The following is a 25,479-nucleotide window of genomic DNA, read 5'->3' as shown; positions in this document are numbered from 1 at the left end:
CAATGCTGGAGCTTTGTCAGAGTGACCATTGGGTTATTGGTCACCTCCATGACAGATGAAGCTCTTCAGCATCCACACTGTTTATGTGTTAAAAGAGAAATGATTTCATTTGTTGAGAAAATGAAGAGGCACATGAGAGTACATGGTCCCGCAATAAATTCTCCAGCTTTTGTGAAGTTGTTGGGCAAATATATGAGAAATGAACTGCTGGGAGACTGGTGACCTTATGGTATGAAATTGTGGGTCTCTCTGTGTGGAGTTTGCATGTTCCCCTGTGATTGCGTGGAAACTCTAAATTGTCCATAGGTATGAATGTGAGTGCAACTGGTTGTCTGTGTGTTAGCTGACACCCTGGTGACAGCTGGGATAGACTCCAGCTGATTTTCTTTTATTGTTTATTTATTTGTATACAGTTTTTTATTTATCCTTCATTTCTGTGGTTTTTCTGTCTATTTGTTTTTATGTATTTAATCTTCTGTACAACACATTGTAGATTTATTTATTTATTTATTTTTTAACTTTCAGTACTGTACAGCACTTTGGTCCATTGTGGTTGTTTTGTGATTCAGAGGCTGCCGTTAATAGCTGATCACATCACAGCCAGGCGACAAAGGCTGCTCCAAATGTGACCCACAAATGCCTCCTCCTTTTACCTGGATTTGAAGGATGGTTCGGGTGTATCCTTCATGGCCCACCCTATCCCAGGATTCGTAGCAGTGGATAATTTTTTGATTTAAGCTTGTTCTGCAGCTACAAGAGATAGGCACCTTGCAGTCGACGAAATCCTCTGTATGCCAGAGTTTTCTAGAGTCAAATGTGAGGCCACCTGTCCGACAGCTAAAGCTTCTCCTAAATTAGGCCATGCAACAGGATAATGACCCCAAGCACAGCAGCAAATCTACAGCATGGAAGTCCAGACCTCAACCTGACTGAAATGCTGTGTATAAAGGAATGCTTGCAAATGTCAATGAATTGAAGTTGTGGTGGGAATTCCTTTTGTTTGACAAACCAAACATCCCACAATTAAAAGTCCACAAGCCACTGCTGCACTGAGATAATATTTCGTAGCAGGCAAAAGAAGTCCACTGTCCAAACTTTAAAGTTGCGTTTTTATGGTTTATTTTATCCAGTTTGGCAAGCAATAACAAGATCCATTTTTTGTTACTTCCTGCTGCTTCTCCTGCTCTGCTAAAAAACCATAGGCCCACCCCAGTGCATGCTGGTCCTATACCAGTCTCTTTATTTATAGAAACAAAATGGCCCTACAGCTTTTACTGACTAATGTGGTGTGCCTCAAGGGTCAGTTTTAGGCCCTGTACTTTTTAATTTGTATATGCTCCCTCTCGGTGGTGTCATCAGGAGGCATGGAGTGAACTTTCACAGTTACGCTGATGACACTCAGCTGTACATTTCCGTGTCTCCTGATGACACCAGACCAATGGATGCCCTTTTTAACTGTATTTTAGATATAAGATCTTGGATGGCAGAAAACTTTTTACAGCTTAACCAGGACAAAACTGAAGTTTTAATCGTCGGTCCTGAGGCTCAGAGAGAGAAACTCTTGTCTAAATTACAGGCATTTTCACTATGTCCTTCGCTACAAGTGAAAAACCTGGGTGTTGTTTTTGACTCTGAGCTTGGTTTTATCCCACATATTAAACATGTAACCAAAATTGGATTTTATCATCTAAAAAATATAGCCAGAGTCCGCCCTATTCTCTCTCGGGCCAACACGGAGATGTTGATGCATGCTTTTATTACCAGTCGCATTGATTACTGTAATGCCCTGCTCTCTGGTCTTCCTAAAAAGAATATTTCAACTTTACAACTTTTACAAAACTCTGCAGCTCGTGTGCTGACGAAGACGAGAGGGCGGGCCCACATTACACCGGTTTTAGAATCGCTGCACTGGCTCCCCGTGTGTTTCAGGATCGATTTTAAAGTTCTTTTATTGGTTTTTAAATGTCTTAATGGTCTTGGGCCTTCTTATCTCTCAGATCTGCTTTTACCATATGAACCCTCGCGGACCTTGAGGTCCTCTGGTACTGGCCTTTTGATTGTCCCTAAAGTCAGGACACATACTCACGGAGAGGCAGCTTTTCAGCGGTATGGTCCTCGTCTGTGGAACAGCCTGCCGGAGGAGCTCAGGGCCGCAGAGAACGTACATGTTTTTAAGAACAGGCTCAAGACCCACCTTTTTAATTTAGCTTTTACTTAACGTTTATTTATTTTACGCTTATTTATTCTATCCTGTTATTCTATTGTTAATTTAGGTTTTACCTAATATTTATTGATTTTATTCTTATTCATTTTTTAATCTTCTTACTCTATTTATATTTATATTTATATTGTATCCCGTTCTTATTTATTTTATCTTTTTACCCAGTATATATCCTATTGTGTCATATCTCCAGTGTTTCCTCGGAGGGCGCTCTCTGCACCGGGTCTGTGATCGACCGTGGCTGCTGGGGCTCTGGGGGTCCTCTCAGCCTGGCTGGGGGGCTTCTTTGCCTCCCTTCTGCTGTGTGCCCAGCCTGGAGGCTGCGGTCTGTGACCGGCTTCCGCTCGCCATGATAGTGTTTCCTCACTTGGCTCATGCGTACCCAGTCCAATTTTACTTTTTAAGTGTGCGCGCGCGTGTGTGTGTGTGTGTGTGGGGGGGGGGGGGGGGGGGGGGGGGGGGTTGTATGAAAAGTGCTTTATAAATAAAGATTGATTGATTGATTGATTAATTTAACAAGGCAACATCAAACAAACAAAACATTGAAACAAATATTAACCTACAAATAACCTTGTAAATAAACCCCAAAATATAAGTAAACTAACAACAAACTTTAACTAATTTCAAAATAATAAAAAATAAGAACAAATACCTCCAACAGAAGTTATTGCTGCTGACTGAAGGTTCTGTAAACTACTCAGTCATAGAATGATTACGATATTGAACTAAAACAAATGCCTGAATCCTAAATTATGGATATCCTATTGTGGTGATCTTAAATCTAACACTAAATGTGATTAAAACACTAAAACTCTGGACTCCGGGGCTGAACGACCGCGGGGATCACCAGCCCGAGGAAAACACAAAATACACATGACTCCGTGAGCAAGACAATTCATTCTTGAATGAAGACGTTGATCAGACACATTTAAAATGTAGCCAATTGTGTTTATTATTAAATTATTAAGGAAATAGAAAAGGGGGGGGGGGGGGGGGGTAAAGAAGAGGGTAAAGGAAAGGGATAGAAAAGGGGAGAAAGGGAGAACCCCAACAATGCCCTCTGAGCAAGCACTGGGTGCGACAGTGGATAGGAAAAACTCCCTTTAAAGGAAGAAACCTATGACAGAACCAGGCTCTAGAGGGCGCAGTCAGCTGTCGGGACTGGTTGGGGGGTGAGGGTGAAGGGGATGGGGGGGGGGGGGAAGAACCCCAACAATGCCCTCTGAGCAAGCACTGGGTGCGACAGTGGATAGGAAAAACTCCCTTTAAAGGAAGAAACCTATGACAGAACCAGGCTCTAGAGGGCGCAGTCATCTGTCGGGACTGGTTGGGGGGGTGAGGGTGAATGGGGGGGGGGGGGGGGGGGGGGGGGGGGGAGAGAACCCCAACAATGCCCTCTGAGCAAGCACTGGGTGCGACAGTGGATAGGAAAAACTCCCTTTAAAGGAAGAAACCTATGACAGAACCAGGCTCTAGAGGGCGCAGTCAGCTGTCGGGACTGGTTGGGGGTGAGGGTGATAGAGAGAGAGGGGGGGGGGGAGATGGGACGGGTGTTAGGAGTTAAAGGGAAATAGGGGAGGGAGAGGTGTCAGGAGAGAAAGGGAGAGGAGAGGAGAGGTGAAAATTACGATGCAGCGGTGGAGGAGGAAGACGGGGTCACATCAGCAGAAGAAAAAGTAGAAAAAGTAGAAAAAGCAGGAGTGCTCTTTCTCCAGAAGAAGCGGAAGCGTTTTTTCTTCTTTTCCATGATCTTTTCCACGAGCACTTTTTTCTCTAGGATGAGTGTTCTTAACTCATCAATTGTTTGTGTATTTTCCTTCTCAAGTTTCCTGCATGTTGTCTCCACTTCTTCTAATTTGGCTTGTTTTTCTTCCAGCCTTTCTTTCAGTTCTTTACATTTGGCCTCCTGCATAAGCTTTGCCTCGTGCATCTCTGTATAACTCTGTCGTAATTTGTTGTGTGTGTCTTGTAGCTGCTGACTTCTCTCGACTTCTTGAAGTGTACACTGCAGGTCTTTGTTTGTTTTCTCTAGTTGCTGCTTTAACATCTGCACCTCAGTGTTTTTGCACTTCAAGTTGTTGGAAAGTTTCTCCAGTTCTGTGTTTTTTCTCAGCATGTCACTGAGCTTACTCTGCACCTCTGAGCATTGTTTTTGCACTTTTTTCTTTTCCCCCTCCAGCTCAGTTGTTTTGGAGTTCAGTTTGTTATAACGGTCTTGCAGCTGTTGGTGTTTCCTCTCAGAGTCCTGGAGAATTTGTTTTTCTTCTTTCTGCTTTATTTCCCGTTGTTCTTTGTCTTGAAGCAGCTCTTGATATTTGTGCAGCGTTTCATCAAGCTTTACCTGCTGCGCTCCGTATTTTTCCTGCATGCCTCTCTGGTTTATGTCCAGTTTTTCTTTCTCTTCAAGGATCTCTTTATTTTTTTGCAGAGCTTCATCAAGCATTACTTGCAAACCTTGGTTGTGTTTCTTAATGATCTGAAGCTCGCAATCCAGATCTTTCTGTTTCGTGTCATGCTGTTCTTTGTCTTGTCGGAAATCCTTATTTCTTTGCACTGTTTTATCAAGCTTTATTTTCAGCGCGGTGTATTTTTCCTCCACGCCTTCAAGCTTGGAGTCCATTTCTTTCTGTTTAATTTCTAGTTGCTTTTTTTCTTGAAGCAACTCTTTATTTTTGTTCAGTGTTTTATCAAGCTTTGCCTGAAGTCCTTTGTACTTTTCCTCCATGCCTTGCAGTTTGCGCTGCTTTATGTCCATTTGTTCTTTTTCTTGGAGGAGTTCTTGATTTTTTTGCAAAGCTTCATCAAGCTTTATTTGCAAGGCTTCCTTGTGTTGCTCGCTGTCCTGAAGCTTGCAATCCGTACCTTCCTTTTTCATGGTCTGTTGCGTTTTCTTTTTAAGAAACTCAACCCTTCCTTTCAGCACTTTTTCATTTATCTCAGTGCCTTGGAGTTTTATGACCAGTTGTTTCTTCTCTTGGAGGAGTTCTTGATTTTTTCGCAGAGCTTCATCAAGCTTTACACTCAGCTCCTGAATCTTTTTTTCCTTGTCTTTCTCGTTTTTCTTCTGTTGGAGGATTTCTTCTGTTGGTTTTTCTTGTACTTTATTAAGCTTTGCTTGGAGCTCAAAGTTCCTTCCCCGCATGTCTAGGAGTTCCATTTCTTTCTCCTTTTGAATATCTTCCTTTTCAAGAAGCTGGCTGAACAGTCTATCTACTTCAGCGGTCCTTCTCTCATATTGCTCTGTCAGGGAGATAATCTGCGCTCGTTGTTTAAAAAAACTTTCCCAGACGTAACTGGTGTACTCTGGCTGGAGCGGGTGTCGCGTATTGTGATTGTTCATGAGATTTTCCTCACGCATTTCTTCCAAGCACATCTTCTGCAGTTGATCGTTTTCTTCTCGATTGCAAAGAGGAGCGCTGGGCTTTACTTTTTCTCTTTTTTTCTGTTTTCTTGGAGACATGTTTCTAATCTGTTAACAGTGACTCTGAAAAGGATTCAAAAAAGGCTTCTCTGGCGAACGTTCGTTTGAATGCTGCAAACATCAATGCTGCGAATAACGGACTAAAAGTTGTTGCGTCTCACGCCTATTTAAGGGTTTTAGGATCAAAGGATCAAAGTGGGAGTAAGATTCTAAATGTGTGTGACATCACAATTCTGTAAGCCAATGAGGTTGTCACATGACATTTGTGAGAGGGCATTCTTTACTGGTGTAATTGGGGAGGCTTTAGGACCCAGGGGACACAATGGAGGGTATAAAAGAGGAAGTAGCAGCAGGTGCTCTTCATTTCCACTGACGAGCTAGTTGTGTGAGTAGGTGAGGAGCCTTAGAAGCAGGGGCGATTTTAGCCCATTTTTGGGGGTGCTTCAGCATCCCCAAAATGAATCAAAGCACCCCCAAAGATTTCTTTCTTTTTTTGACAATATTTGCTGTTTGTGTGACACACTACTAAAAATATAAAAAGCATACAGTACTGTACTTGTTTGAGACGTAACATTTTAACAACAAAAGTATAGATAACCCCCCCTCCCAAAATGGTTTGTTCCAGCTCTCTCCTGCTCTGGCTCTAGCGCTCTTGCTGCCAGAGCGATGGTGGCTGAGACACAGCGGAGCAGAGGTGTGAGTGCCTGGCTTAAAACAGGACATATTAGCTGCATTTAACCTTCAGTTACTCTTTATATAGTTGGTAGGAGTCAGACCATGTTTCTTTTTAACTGAAAAACATTACACCCAGGTAACCTGCAGTGTTGAAAACGTGTTTTCCGACAATGTTTGCTACCCTACAATCCGTCCTGCTCTGTAGTAAATTCAGCGACATTTCACCGTCCTGTTCCTCCCATTGAAATGTATACAGCCTATTTAAAAATCTAAAACTTTAAATTTTCCGTAGCCTACTGTTGTTACCACTGTCCTGTTTTAAATGGATACTAACTAGCTAACTGACTGGATGCCCATTAACCTTATAACTCCTGTTGTGTGTGTGTGTGTGTGTGTGTGTGTGTGTGTGTGTGTGTGTGCGTGCGTGCGTGCGTGCGTACAGAGAGGAAGCCAGGTTCATAATGAATATGAGGAAGTTTTTTCAAAAAAAAGGAGCCACATTCAAGTGAAAGTGTAAAATCAAATGATCCGTCAATCAAGAATAATGTTGGATCAGTGTTTCAATATTTATATCTTTTATTAGATGTTCATGTGGTTTGGTTATTTGCCTTTTGGTTGAAAGTACACTGAGAGAGGACTTTTTTATTAGTGATCTTAATAGTATTTTTTCATATTAATTTAATTTTCATCTAATTTAATACAATCTATTTGTGTATGATTGTCAGTCCAAAGAGGGAGAGAGGAAAGAGGGGAATGTGAGGAGAAAGGGCAAGGTCAGGAAGAACCAGGTAAGAAAACAGACAGGGAACAGTGACAGGCACAACAGAAACTCACACAATCTGGAAGTTGTGTCCTCCCTATATTAAAGCTGCTATACAGAATCTGCAAAACAAACTGGGTTGAAACATTTTGATCCTCTTTAACAACATTCCAACATAACATTATAATTGATTGGGGAGATTAAAATTAATGATATATTTTTATGTGGTTCAGCCACAACTCTTCTAAAACCTCAGCCAGTAATAGGTAGGCCAGCTTTTGGACCGTCCAGTTGTCTGTATGACTGCCGCAGTACGTACATCACATTTGCACACTATCAGAAAGTGCCAAACAGCCCTGGTGGAGAGAGGAGCTGTAAAGAGAAGCAGAGTGCTCTGTTTATATTCTAAAAATGTTTTAAGCTTGTTTCAAAGATTCTGTACTGCAGCTTTAAATGTTTTCCAAAAGTACACATACACTTCTCAGTGTTTCTCAAACTTTTTACAGTGTGTACCACCTGATAAAATGTCAAGCTCTCCTAAGGACCACTATGAAAGCATGAAACTCATAAATCTTACAACAGAAAATTAGTATTATTAAATTAGTAAAATTAGTATCTGCATACATTGTACACATTGTATACATTCTACCACAGGCAAAGTTGCCTCCATTTTTATAGTTTTTATTAATATTATGTAATAATTTATTTGTAATAATTTATTCTGTTTCGGGAGTGTTTTTTATGTATCTGTATTATATTATACACACACATTAAATGTGAATCTCTGTCCAAAAAATGCACTCAGTTTACTTCTTACTCACTATGAGCATCATTCATTATTCTCCCGCAGTAATTAAGGTTAGGATATGTATTTTTATTCCAATCCATTCTTCTTTAGCAGCATTTAAATAACCTTGATCAGATTTGATGGTTTTGTTACAGACTTTTCAAAAAAATGTTTTGCTTTTCTTTCACAAATGTGGGGATTAAATTGTGTTAAAATGTACAAAACAGTGATGTCATGTTTTGTGACGAGGACCCAGGCACAGAGAGACTTGATGAATTTAAGAATCTTATGATTTAATAAAGAAATTTGCAGACTTGCACAGAGATGGTAAAATTATGATGACTGATAATGGAGATGAAGACAACAGACGATGAGGACAGGGAGGAACAGGGGTTTAAATGCACCAAGGAGACAGTCAGAGAGAACTCGGGACAACATTTAAGGATGCAGGGACTGACAGAGACAGGTTTATCTTGCCTGGCTGGGCAGCTCTCTGGGTGCTCAGCACCCCCAAAGCTCTGATTCTAGAAATGCCCCTGCTTAGAAGTTTTAATTGTCTGCCACACAAACGGTTGTTTTAAACCTCTACAGCAGAGGTTCGAGATGCAGGCTTTTTTTCTTTTAGTGCTTTTTAAAAATTTGTTGAAATGTATTTGATGTTTATTGTATTTTATGTTTTTAGTAGTGATTTTAGACGATAAGCCAAGATAAGCCAGGTGTGCACCAAACACAGTTGTCTGCTGGAGGTATGTTAACTTAATATATTTGACATTAAAAAAAGTATATTTATGCACTATAATCTAATTTATATTGTATTGCCTCCTGCAGGGCAGGCTGCACATGTGAACTTGTCACTGTTTTTTCCTCCTCCTGTTTTGTTGCGTTTTTGGTATTAGTAGGGTCACCTTTTAAAACTGTGGGGTTTTTTTTGTTTTTTTTATGCTGGGTTTGTTTTTATTTTTACTGGGCTGGTGCAATATTAGTCGGGCAATGTGCAATCCCTGAGCTGGGCTCTTACCTTAGGGGACGTAGGTCTTTTAGAGGTGCTCTGTGTGGATTTGCAGTGAATAAGCTTTATTAAGAGTGATTTTAGTGCCACCGATTATTGCCTGAACTAAAACACTTAGTGCATGCGATAAGTGTTCTGTTCGGCTCGTATTTCTTTGGGGTGGATTTGTTTCTTTTAAAGCAACGAGCATCTGGGACCACCGGGGTGGAGCAAGCCCTCAGGTGATAGTTGCATTGCTGGCAGGTTGCACCAATAACACTATCTTGTGGTCGTTAGTGACCTTTTCCATTTTGATGTTTTAGGCTTTTTTTTGCAAACCCTTTGTGTTCTTTTAAAATAAATTTTAACATATCTGACTGATATTGACCCTCTTGTCCCGTTTATTCTGGGCTCTTAGCGGTTACTCGGTGGCTTTTACTCGCTACATTTGGACAAATTATCAATAAGCTTTCAATATCAGTAACTATGGTGACAGTATATTTGTTTATTGTGTTGAACAATAAACAATTATGCTGACAACTATGTGTCCAGTATGTTGGCTGATTTTCTTTAACTTTTTGCATTTGAAAATAAAAGCTGGGTTGATTTTAACACCATTACAAGAAGTGTTGTTAATTCTTTTTGAATCATAATCAGGTTACCACAAATTGTTTTTTAATTTGGTAGAACTTGAAATGTTTGTCAGTGGGTAAACAATTCTTGTAACTGGGAGGTTGCTGGTTCGATCCCCAGCTCTGTCTGTCTTGGTCGTTGTGTCCTTGGGCAAGACTCTTCACCTACCGCCTACTGATGATGGCGCGATATAGCAGCCTCGCTTCTGTCAGTCTGTCCCAGGTCAGTTGTGGCAACAACTGTGGCTTGCCTCCACCAGTGTGTGAATGTGAGACTGAAGGAATAGTGGAATTGTAAATTGCTTTGAGCGTTGGGCAGCTGTCTTTTTATTGTTTGAAAATGCATAGTTTTAATTGTATCTATTTTTATTTTATACTATTATAATATGAATATCATTACAACATGAACATGATTTTAATCACGTTTTCAAAGGAAAAGAAAAGAGATTGCAGGTCATAACTTCTTACCTGACGATCACTTCACCTGACACTCGGTGGCGGTCTCGGGTCTCTCCTCCTCACCCACCTGCTCTGTGAGGAAGCTCCGCCATAGCTCACAGAAGAGCCAGAGAATTTTGTTTCTTATGGTGTGAAAGTCTTTCAGGTGCCTTCTGTGAAACTCCAAGTTAACTGTTATGTGCCTTTTAATGAAGAGTGGCTTCCATCTGGACACTCTACTGTAGTGAAGTAGATCCTGGGGAAGGATTTTACGTGATGTCCACAAATGCAGCACTACCATCCACACCTTCCCAGCTGATAATTAGCGGCCTTATAAGAAACGGCTGTGCTTCACTACCACACGGAGGCATTTGGCAGTCTTTTCCCATCCAAAGGGGCTGAGAGCCTCAGGCAGCTAAGCACTGCAGAGCTCCTCAGGAAAGAGAGTGGATTGTGCCATGCTGCTGCTGTCTTGTCTTATGCTGTTTGTTTGTTATGTGATGCTTTTATAAAGAACAGTAACTTGGGGTGCATTTGTTTTATGTAGATCTCTTTTACTAATTTGTTTAACGTTTTATGCTTTGTTTTATTGCTTTAGTGGAGGTGCGGCCGCTTGTTGAGGGGCTAGGCACGTGAGGTGGGCATAGGTAGATTGCACCATTTAGAGTTCATTGTGGCTGTATCCCAATTCAGGGTCTGCAGCTTTAAAGTACGCAGCCTCAACGGTCCTCAAGGGCCGCGTACTCAAAGACCGCTAAGGCCGGAAGTGAGAAGCTTGTGAAATGGGACGGTCTAGCCTCCGTCACGCTGCCCAGGTTGCCTAGCAACCATGATAGCTGGAAACGTGTGGTTGACAGAAATGAAGGAGAACATATTTTGTTCATTTGTTTGTTTCTACATGAGCTTTGTGTGATTTAATAAGTATCTGAGGCTGAGACCACAGGACTGTAAAACATGATTGTTGGGCTTCATTTCTGTACTGAACAGTCATATAAGAATAGAATAGAATAATCCTTTAATTGTGCCACAAGGGGAAATTTGGTTGTAACAGCTGCCAAAGAGACAGACATACAAACAGGACACGGAACAGAAACGTACACAATTTTTCTTACATATTTACATTAAGGACAATGGTTACTATAAACACAGTACTGTACAGTTATTAAATTAAATAAAAATAATTACAGGTAAGAGGCTAACCAGGTTGTAGTGTGAATTGGTTAATTATTGCAGTTACAGCATTGATGTAAACATCTGTTTGTTGGGAGCAGTTCAGATTGTACAGTCTGACAGCTGCAGGGAGGAAGGACCTGCGGAAACGCTCCTTCATGCATCTAGGATGCAGCAGTCTGTCACTGAAGGAGCTCTGCAGTTCAGCAACATCTACATACATGGGGTGGGAGACTCTGTCCATCAGAGATGTTATTTTGGCCAGAGTCCTTCTGTCTCCCACCACCTGTACTGGGTCCAGGGTGCATCCCAGAACAGAGCTGGCCTTCCTGATGAGTTTATCCAACCTCTTCCTCTCAGCTGCCGATAAACTGCTGCTCCAACATACAACACTGTAAAAAGTGACAGATGCCACCACAGAGTCATAGAAGGTCTTTAAAAGCGCTCCCTGGACTCCAAATGACCTCCGCCGCCTCAGCAGGTAGAGTCTGCTCTGACCCTTCCTGTAAAGAGCTTCAGTGTTGTGGCTCCAGTCCAATTTATTATTCAGGTGAACACCCAGGTACCTATAAGAGTCCACTATCTCAATGTCCACTCCCTGGATGTTCACCGGTGTCAGTGTGGTGGGTCTGCGTCTCCGGAAGTCCACCACCAACTCCTTTGTTTTCCCGGCGTTGATCAGCAGGTGGTTCTGCTGACACCAGTCAACAAAGTCCAGAGTCCACTGTCTGTACTCTGAGTCGTCCTCACCTGTGATGAGGCCGACTATGGCAGAGTCGTCAGAGAACTTCTGTAGGTGGCAGCGTGGGGAAAAATTAATATAAGATTAGCTAGTAAATAACAATTAGCTAATGTTGTTCATGAGACTAAAGTCAGTGTAAATATGAGATGTCCAATATTATAGTTATTATATTAATCATTATTAGTTATTACAGCAGTGAGTTTGAACTCTCAAATCAAATCACTTCTATTGTCACATCACATGTGCAGGTACACTGGTACAGCACATGTGAGTGAACTCTGTGTCAAATACTGAGCTTCAGTAAAGATTCAAGTTGCAGCTATTTATGTCCTATCACCTTAAATCTTCACTCAAAGACATTCAAGTATCTTTGACAGTATATATATAGATGTATTATATATGAGACAAATGTTGTTCCTTCAGTATGTTGGCATTATTAAATTTTGCCTCAGTGCTTACATATATGTGTAAAAAGCAAATGTACGAGCTGTGATAACTGTCTGATAGAATGAAGAGTAGACTGATATATTAAATATTCCTTTATTGGGTGAGAAAATCAGACCATGTCATAACTGCTTTAAGTCATACAGAATAGATATCAGAGCCTTAAACAGGCTGACTTCTGCTAAATGGGTCAAACTGGGCAGAAAGTAAACAAACACATAACATCCTTATAGAATATGATGTAACACTATAGATCAACTTACCTCAGAATATATAAAGCATATAAACAATTACAGCAATATGATGCAACAAACACAGCAGTGCTACTAATCCAAAATACTCAAAGCTTCATAAAACTGAAACAAACATTTATTTTTAGCTCCATTCTGCTGCTGATACATATTTTAAGTTTCTGAATATTAAACTTGTTGCTGCCTTTCATAGTGTGTAACTTGAAGGCCCTGAGTACTTTCTCCCACACTGAAAACACTGGGATGATAACATTATTTGAACATTACCTAATAAGACTGATTCAGGACAGACAATTACTTATTCTAAACTTTCCTAGCAGTCCTTCACAAACAGGGAACAGTCTGTCTATTCTCTCCATCTGTCAGCTGCTGCTGGCTCTTCCTCCTCCTCTTCCTCACACACTGCTGAGTTTGTCCTGGTGTATCATCAGGGGTGCAAAGCCTCACAGATGATGTGCAGCAGTGGGTCCCTCAGTCTGTCCTCACTCTGGACACTTGCAGTTGTCACACATGGAAATCAAATGTGTGATAAGCTGCAGGATTCAAACACAAGTGTAACTTATAAACACATGTTCATACTTTTATTCCACAATCAGAGAGAAAATAAGAGAGAGAGTGCAGGACAGACAGACAGGTGACAGTCTCAGGTGTATACACTGCTACAGACAGGAGGATTTAGTGTTTGTGTTATTACGAGTGCTAAACAAGAAGAGTTCCCAGATGGTACAGTGGACACACGTGTGACTCCTGTGATTAAAGCATCTTTCTTTCAGCTTAACGAGTGAACCGTCAGCTCGTTCAAACACACGTTAAAGTCCGTTTGGCTCGACACCACCGAACAGAGGCAGGAATATAACATAGTTAACATTAACAGTGCAGTGAATCCTGCTTGTGCCGTGATATTCAGGACTGCAAACCGAGCAGCATCACTGACTTTCAGCTTGTTGTGTTTGTGGATATATGACTGACTTTAATTATCCACAAAATCATCACATTCTCTGTCAGATTAAGGTCGACTATTGTATTATTATATTTTAAAGGCTTTAAAAGCAGGTAAAAGCTGAACGTACAAACATCGATAATGGCAAATAACTCTGCTGACATGTGGCCAACAGTAATGTTTTAATGTTCCTCATTATTAAACATTTACACATAAATAAGTGACATAATATTCAGTACTTACTTTTCACAGTTTACTCTTCGGCCGCTCCGCTTCTGCCATCTGCGGCAGAATTATCCACACCGACTGCCGCGCTATGAATTGTGGGATATATGGGACCACGAAGTCTACACTGCCACAGCCTTAAAATTCAGGGAAATGAAGGATGCATTTGAGGGCCGCATTTCGAGCAGCCTTTGAATTGGGACAGCCTTCGGCGCGCCACTGTGACGTAACCGGCCTTAAAATGCAGCCTTTAAGGCTGCAGACCCTGAATTGGGATACAGCCTCTGTCCTTCTTAAAGGTTCTCCATACTCCACACAGAAATGCTGGAGCTTTGTCAGAGTGACCATTGGGTTATTGGTCACCTCCATGACAGATGAAGCTCTTCAGCATCCACACTGTTTATGTGTTAAAAGAGAAATGATTTCATTTGTTGAGAAAATGAAGAGGCACATGAGAGTACATGGTCCCGCAATAAATTCTCCAGCTTTTGTGAAGTTGTTGGGCAAATATATGAGAAATGAATTGCTGGGAGACTGGTGACCTTATGGTATGAAATTGTGGGTCTTTCTGTGTGGAGTTTGCATGTTCCCCTGTGATTGCGTGGAAACTCTAAATTGTCCATAGGTATGAATGTGAGTGCAACTGGTTGTCTGTGTGTTAGCTGACACCCTGGTGACAGCTGGGATAGACTCCAGCTGATTTTCTTTTATTGTTTATTTATTTATATACAGTTTTTTATTTTATTTTTCCTTTTCTGTAGTTTTTCTTTCTATTTGTTTTTATGTATTTAATCTTCTGTACAGCACTTTGGTCCATTGTGGTTGTTTTGTGATTCAGAGGCTGCCTTTAATAGCCGATTACATCACAGCCAGGCGACAAAGGCTGCTCCAAATGTGACCCACAAATGCCTCCTCCTTTTACCTGGATTTGAAGGATGGTTCGGGTGTATCCTTCATGGCCCACCCTATCCCAGGATTCGTAGCAGTGGATAATTTTTTGATTTAAGCTTGTTCTGCAGCTACAAGAGATAGGCACCTTGCAGTCGACGAAATCCTCTGTATGCCAGAGTTTTCTAGAGTCAAATGTGAGGCCACCTGTCCGACAGCTAAAGCTTCTCCTAAATTAGGCCATGCAACAGGATAATGACCCCAAGCACAGCAGCAAATCTACAGCATGGAAGTCCAGACCTCAACCTGACTGAAATGCTGTGTATAAAGGAATGCTTGCAAATGTCAATGAATTGAAGTTGTGGTGGCAATTCCTTTTGTTTGACAAACCAAACATCCCACAATTAAGAGTCCACAAGCCACTGCTGCACTGAGATAATATTTCGTACGCAGGCAAAAGAAGTCCACTGTCCAAACTTTAAAGTTGCGTTTTTTGTTCCTATACCAGTCTCTTTATTTATAGAAACAAGCTTTTACTGACTAATGTGGTGTGCCTCAAGGGTCAGTTTTAGGCCCTGTACTTTTTAATTTGTATATGCTCCCTCTCGGTGGTGTCATCAGGAGGCATGGAGTGAACTTTCACAGTTACGCTGATGACACTCAGCTGTACATTTCCGTGTCTCCTGATGACACCAGACCAATGGATGCCCTTTTTAACTGTATTTTAGATATAAGATCTTGGATGGCAGAAAACTTTTTACAGCTTAACCAGGACAAAACTGAAGTTTTAATCGTCGGTCCTGAGGCTCAGAGAGAGAAACTCTTGTCTAAATTACAGGCATTTTCACTATGCTACAAGTGAAAAACCTGGGTGTTGTTTTTGACTCTGAGCTTGGTTTTATCCCACATATTAAACATGTAACCAAAATTGGATTTTATCATCTAAAAAATATAGCCAGAGTCCGCCCTATTCTCTCTTGGGCCAACACGGAGATGTTGATGCATGCTTTTATTACCAGTCGCATTGATTACTGTAATGCCCTGCTCTCTGGTCTTCCTAAAAAGAATATTTCAACTTTACAACTTTTACAAAACTCTGCAGCTCGTGTGCTGACGAAGACGAGAGGGCGGGCCCACATTACACCGGTTTTAGAATCGCTGCACTGGCTCCCCGTGTGTTTCAGGATCGATTTTAAAGTTCTTTTATTGGTTTTTAAATGTCTTAATGGTCTTGGGCCTTCTTATCTCTCAGATCTGCTTTTACCATATGAACCCTCGCGGACCTTGAGGTCCTCTGGTACTGGCCTTTTGATTGTCCCTAAAGTCAGGACACATACTCACGGAGAGGCAGCTTTTCAGCGGTATGGTCCTCGTCTGTGGAACAGCCTGCCGGAGGAGCTCAGGGCCGCAGAGAACGTACATGTTTTTAAGAACAGGCTCAAGACCCACCTTTTTAATTTGGCTTTTACTTAACGTTTATTTATTTTTTCTATCCTGTTATTCTATTGTTAATTTAGGTTTTACCTAATATTTATTGATTTTATTCTTATTCATTTTTTAATCTTCTTACTCTATTTATATTTATATTTATATTGTATCCCGTTCTTATTTATTTTATCTTTTTACCCAGTATATATCCTATTGTGTCATATCTCCAGTGTTTCCTCGGAGGGCGCTCTCTGCACCGAGTCTGTGATCGACCGTGGCTGCTGGGGCTCTGGGGGTCCTCTCAGCCTGGCTGGGGGGCTTCTTTGCCTCCCTCCTGCTGTGTGCCCAGCCTGGAGGCTGCGGTCTGTGACCGGCTTCCGCTCGCCATGATAGTGTTTCCTCACTTGGCTCATGCGTACCCAGTCCAATTTTACTTTTTAAGTGTGCGCGCGTGTGTGTGTGTGTGTGTGTGTGGGGGGGGGGGGGGGGGGGGGGTTGTATGAAAAGTGCTTTATAAATAAAGATTGATTGATTGATTGATTAATTTAACAAGGCAACACCAAACAAACAAAACATTGAAACAAATATTAACCTACAAATAAACTTGTAAATAAACCTCAAAATATAAGTAAACTAACAACAAACTTTAACTAATTTCAAAATAATAAAAAATAAGAACAAATACCTCCAACAGAAGTTATTGCTGCTGACTGAAGGTTCTGTAAACTACTCAGTCATAGAATGATTACGATATTGAACTAAAACAAATGCCTGAATCCTAAATTATGGATATCCTATTGTGGTGATCTGAAATGTAACACTAAATGTGATTAAAACACTAAAACTCTGGACTCCGGGGCTGAACGACCGCGGGGATCACCAGCCCGAAGAAAGCACAAAATACACATGACTCCGTGAGAAAGACAATTCATTCTTGAATGAAGACGTTGATCAGACACATTTAAAATGTAGCCAATTGTGTTTATTATTAAATTATTAAGGAAATAGAAAAGGGGGGGGGAAATAGAAAAGGGGGGGGGGATAGAAAAGGGGGGGGGGAGAAGAGGGAAAAGGAAAGGGATAGAGAAAGGGAGAAAGGGAGAACCCCAACAATGCCCTCTGAGCAAGCACTGGGTGCGACAGTGGATAGGAAAAACTCCCTTTAAAGGAAGAAACCTATGACAGAACCAGGCTCTAGAGGGCGCAGTCAGCTGTCGGGACTGGTTGGGGGGTGAGGGTGAAGGGGATGAGGGGGGGGGGGGGGGGGGAAGAACCCCAACAATGCCCTCTGAGCAAGCACTGGGTGCGACAGTGGATAGGAAAAACTCCCTTTAAAGGAAGAAACCTATGACAGAACCAGGCTCTAGAGGGCGCAGTCAGCTGCCGGGACTGGTTGGGGGGTGAGGGTGAAGGGGATGGGGGGGGGGGGGGAAGAACCCCAACAATGCCCTCTGAGCAAGCACTGGGTGCGACAGTGGATAGGAAAAACTCCCTTTAAAGGAAGAAACCTATGACAGAACCAGGCTCTAGAGGGCGCAGTCAACTGCCGGGACTGGTTGGGGGTGAGGGTGAAAGAGAGAGGGGGGGAGAGATGGGACGGGGGGGGGGGAGAGATGGGACGGGTGTTAGGAGTTAAAGGGAAATAGGGGAGGGAGAGGTGTCAGGAGAGAAAGGGAGAGGAGAGGAGAGGTGAAAATTACGATGCAATGGTGGAGGAGGAAGACGGGGTCACATCAGCAGAAGAAAAAGTAGAAAAAGTAGAAAAAGCAGGAGTGCTCTTTCTCCAGAAGAAGCGGAAGCGTTTTTTCTTCTTTTCCATGATCTTTTCCACGAGCACTTTTTTCTCTAGGATGAGCGTTCTTAACTCATCAATTGTTTGTGTATTTTCCTTCTCAAGTTTCCTGCATGTTGTCTCCACTTCTTCTAATTTGGCTTGTTTTTCTTCGAGCCTTTCTTTCAGTTCTTTACATTTGGCCTCCTGCATAAGCTTTGCCTCGTGCATCTCTGTATAACTCTGTCGTAATTTGTTGTGTGTGTCTTGTAGCTGCTGACTTCTCTCGACTTCTTGAAGTGTACACTGCAAGTCTTTGTTTGTTTTCTCTAGTTGCTGCTTTAACATCTGCACCTCAGTGTTTTTGCACTTCAAGTTGTTGGAAAGTTTCTCCAGTTCTGTGTTTTTTCTCAGCATGTCACTGAGCTTACTCTGCATCTCTGAGCATTGTTTTTGCACTTTTTTCTTTTCCCCCTCCAGCTCAGTTGTTTTGGAGTTCAGTTTGTTATAACGGTCTTGCAGCTGTTGGTGTTTCCTCTCAAAGTCCTGGAGAATTTGTTTTTCTTCTTTCTGCTTTATTTCCCGTTGTTCTTTGTCTTGAAGCAGCTCTTGATATTTGTGCAGAGCTTCATCAAGCTTTACCTGCTGCGCTCCGTATTTTTCCTGCATGCCTCTCTGGTTTATGTCCAGTTTTTCTTTCTCTTCAAGGATTTCTTTATTTTTTTGCAGAGCTTCATCAAGCATTACTTGCAAACCTTGGTTGTGTTTCTTGATGTTCTGAAGCTCGCAATCCAGATCTTTCTGTTTCGTGTCATGCTGTTCTTTGTCTTGTCGGAAATCCTTATTTCTTTGCACTGTTTTATCAAGCTTTATTTTCAGCGCGGTGTATTTTTCCTCCACGCCTTCAAGCTTGGAGTCCATTTCTTTCTGTTTAATTTCTAGTTGCTTTTTTTCTTGAAGCAACTCTTTATTTTTGTTCAGTGTTTTATCAAGCTTTGCCTGAAGTCCTTTGTACTTTTCCTCCATGCCTTGCAGTTTGCGCTGCTTTATGTCCATTTGTTCTTTTTCTTGGAGGAGTTCTTGATTTTTTTGCAAAGCTTCATCAAGCTTTATTTGCAAGGCTTCCTTGTGTTGCTCGCTGTCCTGAAGCTTGCAATCCGTATCTTCCTTTTTCATGGTCTGTTGCGCTTTCTTTTTAAGAAACTCAACCCTTCCTTTCAGCACTTTTTCATTTATCTCAGTGCCTTGGAGTTTTATGACCAGTTGTTTCTTCTCTTGGAGGAGTTCTTGATTTTTTCGCAGAGCTTCATCAAGCTTTACACTCAGCTCCTGAATCTTTTTTTCCTTGTCTTTCTCGTTTTTCTTCTGTTGGAGGATTTCTTCTGTTGGTTTTTCTTGTACTTTATTAAGCTTTGCTTGGAGCTCAAAGTTCCTTCCCCGCATGTCTAGGAGTTCCATTTCTTTCTCCTTTTGAATATCTTCCTTTTCAAGAAGCTGGCTGAACAGTCTATCTACTTCAGCGGTCCTTCTCTCATATTGCTCTGTCAGGGAGATAATCTGCGCTCGTTGTTTAAAAAAACTTTCCCAGACGTAACTGGTGTACTCTGGCTGGAGCGGGTGTCGTGTATTGTGATTGTTCATGAGATTTTCCTCACGCATTTCTTCCAAGCACATCTTCTGCAGTTGATCGTTTTCTTCTCGATTGCAAAGAGGAGCGCTGGGCTTTACTTTTTCTCTTTTTTTCTGTTTTCTTGGAGACATGTTTCTAATCTGTTAACAGTGACTCTGAAAAGGATTCAAAAAAGGCTTCTCTGGCGAACGTTCGTTTGAATGCTGCAAACATAAATGCTGCGAATAACGGACTAAAAGTTGTTGCGTCTCACGCCTATTTAAGGGTTTTAGGATCAAAGGATCAAAGTGGGAGTAAGATTCTAAATGTGTGTGACATCACAATTCTGTAAGCCAATGAGGTTGTCACATGACATTTGTGAGAGGGCATTCTTTACTTGTGTAATTGGGGAGGCTTTAGGACCCAGGGGACACAATGGAGGGTATAAAAGAGGAAGTAGCAGCAGGTGCTCTTTATTTCCACTGACGAGCTGCTGTGAACAATGGTTGTGTGAGTAGGTGAGGAGCCTGAGAGGTTTTAGTTGTCTGCTACACAAGTGGTTGTTTTAAACCTCTACAGCAGAGGTTCGAGGTGCAGGCAATTTTTCTTTTAGTGCTTTTTAAAAATTTGTTGAAATGTATTTGATGTTTATTGTATTTTATGTTTTTAGTAGTGATTTTAGACGATAAGCCAAGATAAGCCAGGTGTGCAGCAAACACAGTTGCCTGCTGGAGGTATGTTAACTTAATATATTTGACATTAAAAAAAGTATATTTATGCACTATAATCTAATTTATATTGTATTGCCTCCTGCAGGGCAGGCTGCACATGTGAACTTGTCACTGTTTTTTCCTCCTGTTTTGTTGCGTTTTTGGTTTTAGTACGGTCACCTTTTAAAACTGTTTTTTTTATGCTGGGTTTGTTTTTATTTTTACTGGGCTGGTGCAATATTAGTCGGGCAATGTGCAATCCCTGAGCTGGGCTCTTACCTTAGGGGACGTAGGTCTTTTAGAGGTGCTCTGTGTGGATTTGCAGTGAATAAGCTTTATTAAGAGTGATTTTAGTGCCACCGATTATTGCCTGAACTAAAACACTTAGTGCATGCGATAAGTGTTCTGTTCGGCTCGTATTTCTTTGGGGTGGATTTGTTTCTTTTAAAGCAACGAGCATCTGGGACCACCGGGGTGGAGCAAGCCCTCAGGTGATAGTTGCATTGCTGGCAGGTTGCACCAATAACACTATCAAATGGTCGTTAGTGACCTTTTCCATTTTGATGTTTTAGGCTTTTTTTTTTTTTGCAAACCCTTTGTGTTCTTTTAAAATAAATTTTAACATATCTGACTGATAATTGACCCTCTTGTCCCGTTTATTCTGGGCTCTTAGCGGTTACTCGGTGGCTTTTACTCGCTACATTTTAACAAATTATCAATAACCTTTCAATATCAGTAACAATGGTGACAGTATATTTGTTTATTGTGTTGAACAATAAACAATTATGCTGACAACTATGTGTCCAGTATGTTGGCTGATTTTCTTTAACTTTTTGCATTTGAAAATAAAAGCTGGGTTGATTTTAACACCATTACAAGAAGTGTTGTTAATTCTTTTTGAATCATAATCAGGTTACCACAAATTGTTATAATTTAGTAGAACTTGAAATGTTTGTCAGTGGGTAAACAATTCTTGTAACTGGGAGGTTGCTGGTTCGATCCCCAGCTCTGTCTGTCTTGGTCGTTGTGTCCTTGGGCAAGACTCTTCACCTACCGCCTACTGATGATGGCACGATATAGCAGCCTCGCTTCTGTCAGTCTGTCCCAGGTCAGTTGTGGCAACAACTGTGGCTTGCCTCCACCATTGTGTGAATTTGAGACTGAAGGAATAGTGGAATTGTAAATTGCTTTGAGCGTTGGGCAGCTGTCTTTTTATTGTTTGAAAATGCATAGTCTTAATTCTATTTTTATTTTATACTATTATAATATGAATATCATTACAACATGAACATGATTTTAATCACGTTTTCAAAGGAAAAAGATTGCAGGTCATAACTTCTTACCTGACGATCACTTCACCTGACACTCGGTGGCCGTCTCGGGTCTCTCCTCCTCACCCACCTGCTCTCACCCACCTGCTCTCTGAGGAAGCTCCGCCATAGCTCACAGAAGAGCCAGAGAATTTTGTTTCTTATGGTGTGAAAGTCTTTCAGGTGCCTTCTGTGAAACTCCAAGTTAAGTGTTATGTGCCTTTTAATGAAGAGTGGCTTCCATCTGGACACTCTACTGTAGTGAAGTAGATTCTGGGGAAGGATTTTACGTGATGTCCACAAATGCAGCACTAACATCCACACCTTCCCAGCTGATAATTAGCGGCCTTATAAGAAACGGCTGTGCTTCACTACCACACGGAGGCATTTGGCAGTCTTTTCCCATCCAAAGGGGCTGAGAGCATTAGGCAGCTAAGCACTGCAGAGCTCCTCAGGAAAGAGTGGATTGTGCCATGCTGCTGCTGTCTTGTCTTATGCTGTTTGTTTGTTATGTGATGCTTTTATAAAGAACAGTAACTTGGGGTGCATTTGTTTTATGTAGATCTCTTTTACTAATTTGTTTAACGTTTTATGCTTTGTTTTATTGCTTTAGTGGAGGTGCGGCGGCTTGTTGAGGGGCTAGGCACGTGAGGTGGGCATACACTAAAAAAAAGGCACTGGCCATCTCTTGGATTTATGTAAGCATCTTGCATGTATTTAACACAATTGCCTCATGTTTTAAAGATAAATGTAACTATATAGTGTAAAAACTACATGATATGCAGAAAGGGTGTATTAAATTGTTCATATCATGTTCAGGTGAAGTAAGTCAATAAGATAGCAACATTAAACCTCGTGAAACCACGCGTGATTTCATCTCGCGGGCTTTGGATCGTGGTTCAAAAAAGACATCCATCTCAGTCAAGTCAAGCAGCCAACTCTACGTTTTTGGTATGTCTTGATTTTTTTTGAATTAATATTTACCATATTTTAGCCAAATGTAGTTAAACGTCTAGAGTGTCGCCATGTAACATGCTAAAAAAGACCCGTTAGCTTATTTGCTGTTTTATCTGTTGTCAAAGAATTGGCGCTTTTTCATTTGAATTTGTCTTTGGCACAAGAGGCGTAATATCACATTAAACCTAATTATGAGGCGCTCATAACATAATTTGGTTTTCTGTGTGAATAGATTTGCCAACTGACTCTTCAGTTTGTGTATTTACTGCATCGTGGTGTTAGTGAGATTTTGGACATTGAACAGCTTTAGCTAATATCATTAGCGGCATTATGCTAGCTTACATCCCTACCCCTCCTGCCCTCACCTGCTGTCCTTTTGTTTCTGTTTTTTTTTTTTTTGCTGCACATTGAGAGACGACCTCTATTCTGCATTTCACCAGGAGTCAGCTGATGGATTGTGGGTTCAAGGTGTTATGGTAAGAAAGTATATTCTATTTTCGCTTAAGGTTTCTGTAACTTAATTATAATAGGTTTTGTATAATTATTAGGTGCATGCATACACAAATAGACCACCCTATTAATACAACTGAGAAATCCAAAATCTGCCATAGGTTTAACTTATACCTGTATGTATTGTCAGAAAGGTGATTACTGGACTCACATTAATGCACACTTGAACTAAAATGAGGTTGTAACTTGTGGGTTGTTGGGTTGCAAATCAGAAACAAACATCTTTGGATTTTTTTAATCCCATAAGATCTGGAAACACAGTTTTTATTCAACAAAACATTACTGATTAACCAAGCACAGTGCCTGCTGTTATTTCAAAAATAATTTTATGTCATTTCAGATAAAATGCAGCATTCCAGTGCATCCCAAACATGCCTTTACAGTCAAGGTTTCTGACGGAGCTGAGTTTCTCTCTGACAGTCTGCTGAAAGTGTTTGCAAAGTGATCGGGGGAACAGGGCACAAAGCTAAAGGATGTAGCTGCCATGATGACAGTAAGAACTTTAAAATTCTTTAACTACAAAGTGTATATGTATTGCATTAGGTCAGTAAAAGAATTTTATGCTGCATCCATTGAAACAGTCAACTATTACCTGTGAGTACTGATTCCACTGAAAGGATGCCATAATTTTCATCATGCATTTACTTGCCCACTGAGAAAAATTTATCTTTTTTTTAAAAATATATGTTCTGGAAACTATATATCCATAAAGCTGATGTCAAACAGGAATTTTTGATATTGCTTTGTAGATGCTGGTGTTGCATGTTGACTGGTTTAAAAAGTCAAGAGTTTTTGTCTGGGATCATTTTCTTCTGTGCTGCTGAAAAGTTCACAAATCTGTTTTCTTTGTTATAATACTTTAGGATGACATTGATGCTCAAAGGGAGTCCCTCATCAAAGTGCTCCGCATCTGTGTGAAAGACAATTGTAACATCTTGATGCAGGAGTTCATGGTAAGTGTTTTATGAGTAGATTGTGGCTTTGCAACATTTAAAAATGCATTTAGTTATCCACTTGATCCTCATTGGACTGGTTAGGACCAGTAGTTCTCTTTAATAATTTGAAGTTCACATGAGGCCTGGTAATGAACTCGGCCGCCGGCCCTTGAGGCCCCACCCCCACCCCTGTATTAGGGGTCACATCAGTGTGAAAAAACTTTAAATTTGTCATTCTAGTGAACAAAGGAAAATCCCACCGATATTTACATTAGCTTTTGTTTGAAAAAAAAAAAAAGACCAACTGACCAACAGCTAACCAAATTGTGGGGCTGAAAGTCTAAATTCTAACATCTTCTGAGTGACATAACCTGGATTTCTGATGGGCCGGTGTCTTTCTAACAAAAACTAATGTAAAGCATTTGAAATTATTATGTTTTTCACTCTCTTTTAGAAACTCTGTTAGACCATGAATGGCAGCATGGGAGGCCACTCTTTGGCTATAGCTATTTACTATGTTGCTTTCATTGGTTTAAATTACTCTGACATTAGAACTGGTAGATTCAAAAGAGATGAGTTTAAAAAGGAATCTTAAAAAAATGTTTTGTGTTTAACCAGGCCTTGACTGAGGCCACTGCACAGATTGAGAAAACCACAATGAACATCTGTCTCCAAAGGATACGCCAGGCAATGACTTTTCTGATGTTGGCATCATCATCGAGGGTATAGTAGTTCTTCAAGATCTGGATAACGTGACCTTTGCAGTAGCCATGCTGTTTGGACCTTTTTTATTCCTTCAATATGAGTTACCCATCACAGCTCTGCTACACTTTTGAGGTGATTCAAAGGGTGGTAATGGAGTTGGATGCAACTCAGCTCTCAAGAAAAGCTCACAACTAAGACAAAACTGCTCCTGCAAGGAAAGCTCACTGTTATGCATGCAAGGTGATCAGCTCTAGGTGAGAGGACATTTAAACCTCACACTTGTTCTGCTGCATTTTTGAAGCTCAATTCCAGGAACAGATCGCAGGGTTCATTTTTATATACTCTGCAACTGCCATGAGGATGAGCTGTTTTTTTTGTTGTTTGTTTTTCCTTTTGCTCTGTACAAGTTGTCTGTTTGGCAGCATTTTTAAATTTCTCTTTGTATTTTTTCTTTCTTTTACTAGTGAAGAGATGTAGCGTGAACAGTTATACAGTCTAAATATCCCATATGGGTCGTGTGAAATGGTATTTTCAGTTGAAGTAAAGAACGTTGAATATTTCTAAGTGTGCTGTTTTGAACCAGGATGTCACAGTATGATCAGTGCTGTAATTTTTGACAGTCACTGTATCAATGTTATTTTTCAGTCTCTTGAATAAAGTTTTTGACCTGCAAGTGCTAATTTCTTTAGTTATTGGGGTAAAATGGGTAATGTTAATAGGAAGGTGTTTGCCAATTCAGTAACCTAATTTAATGTTAATGGAAACTAACATTACCTCAAATTGTTTAGTTATAATTGTTGTTTAACTGAATCTTGACGTCAGAGGCCTTAAATAGAATGTTTTGTATTGTCCTGTAACATTTTTAAAAGAAACAGTCTAATTTCTTTGCTGTGATTGATTCCAGAGAACACGGAAGAACTGACATTATTTAACTGTTGATTTATATAGATTCAGTGGAGGAG

General features: G+C 40.8%; 2 protein-coding genes and 1 long non-coding RNA gene across 3 annotated transcripts in view; 1 reads left to right on the top strand and 2 right to left on the bottom strand.

The window, feature by feature from the left end:
* Nucleotides 1-3,627: 3,627 nt before the first annotated feature.
* LOC148106213 (uncharacterized) lies at nucleotides 3,628-5,791 on the bottom strand. The gene has a single exon (XM_087829790.1). It carries the CDS (start codon nucleotides 5,679-5,681, stop codon nucleotides 3,846-3,848), a length of 1,836 nt encoding a protein of 611 aa, XP_087685916.1. The 5' UTR covers nucleotides 5,682-5,791; the 3' UTR covers nucleotides 3,628-3,845.
* Nucleotides 5,792-17,617: 11,826 nt separating this feature from the next.
* On the bottom strand, nucleotides 17,618-19,684 carry LOC148106212 (uncharacterized). The gene has a single exon (XM_087829787.1). The coding sequence runs from the start codon at nucleotides 19,540-19,542 to the stop codon at nucleotides 17,707-17,709; it is 1,836 nt and encodes a 611-aa protein (XP_087685913.1). The 5' UTR covers nucleotides 19,543-19,684; the 3' UTR covers nucleotides 17,618-17,706.
* Nucleotides 19,685-22,656: 2,972 nt separating this feature from the next.
* Nucleotides 22,657-25,479, top strand: part of LOC148106203 (uncharacterized) — an 83,469-nt gene continuing 80,646 nt past the window's right edge. Inside the window, exons 1-2 of the long non-coding RNA XR_015716566.1 lie at nucleotides 22,657-22,843; nucleotides 23,218-23,370. This is a non-coding gene — a long non-coding RNA (uncharacterized LOC148106203). The remainder of the gene's footprint in view (nucleotides 22,844-23,217; nucleotides 23,371-25,479) is intronic.

The sequence above is a fragment of the Neolamprologus brichardi genome, chromosome 2, assembly GCF_056152115.1.
Source record: "Neolamprologus brichardi isolate AB-2024 chromosome 2, ASM5615211v1, whole genome shotgun sequence".
Classification (NCBI taxonomy): Eukaryota; Metazoa; Chordata; class Actinopteri; order Cichliformes; family Cichlidae; genus Neolamprologus; species Neolamprologus brichardi.
Note: the sequence above shows the minus strand (reverse complement) of the source record. Positions and strands in the feature narration are given on the sequence as shown.

Bases quoted from the DNA above. Each gene is read 5' to 3' on its own strand.
- LOC148106213 (XM_087829790.1), bottom strand. From the start codon at position 5,681: ATGTCTCCAAGAAAACAGAAAAAAAGAGAAAAAGTAAAGCCCAGCGCT.
- LOC148106212 (XM_087829787.1), bottom strand. From the start codon at position 19,542: ATGTCTCCAAGAAAACAGAAAAAAAGAGAAAAAGTAAAGCCCAGCGCT.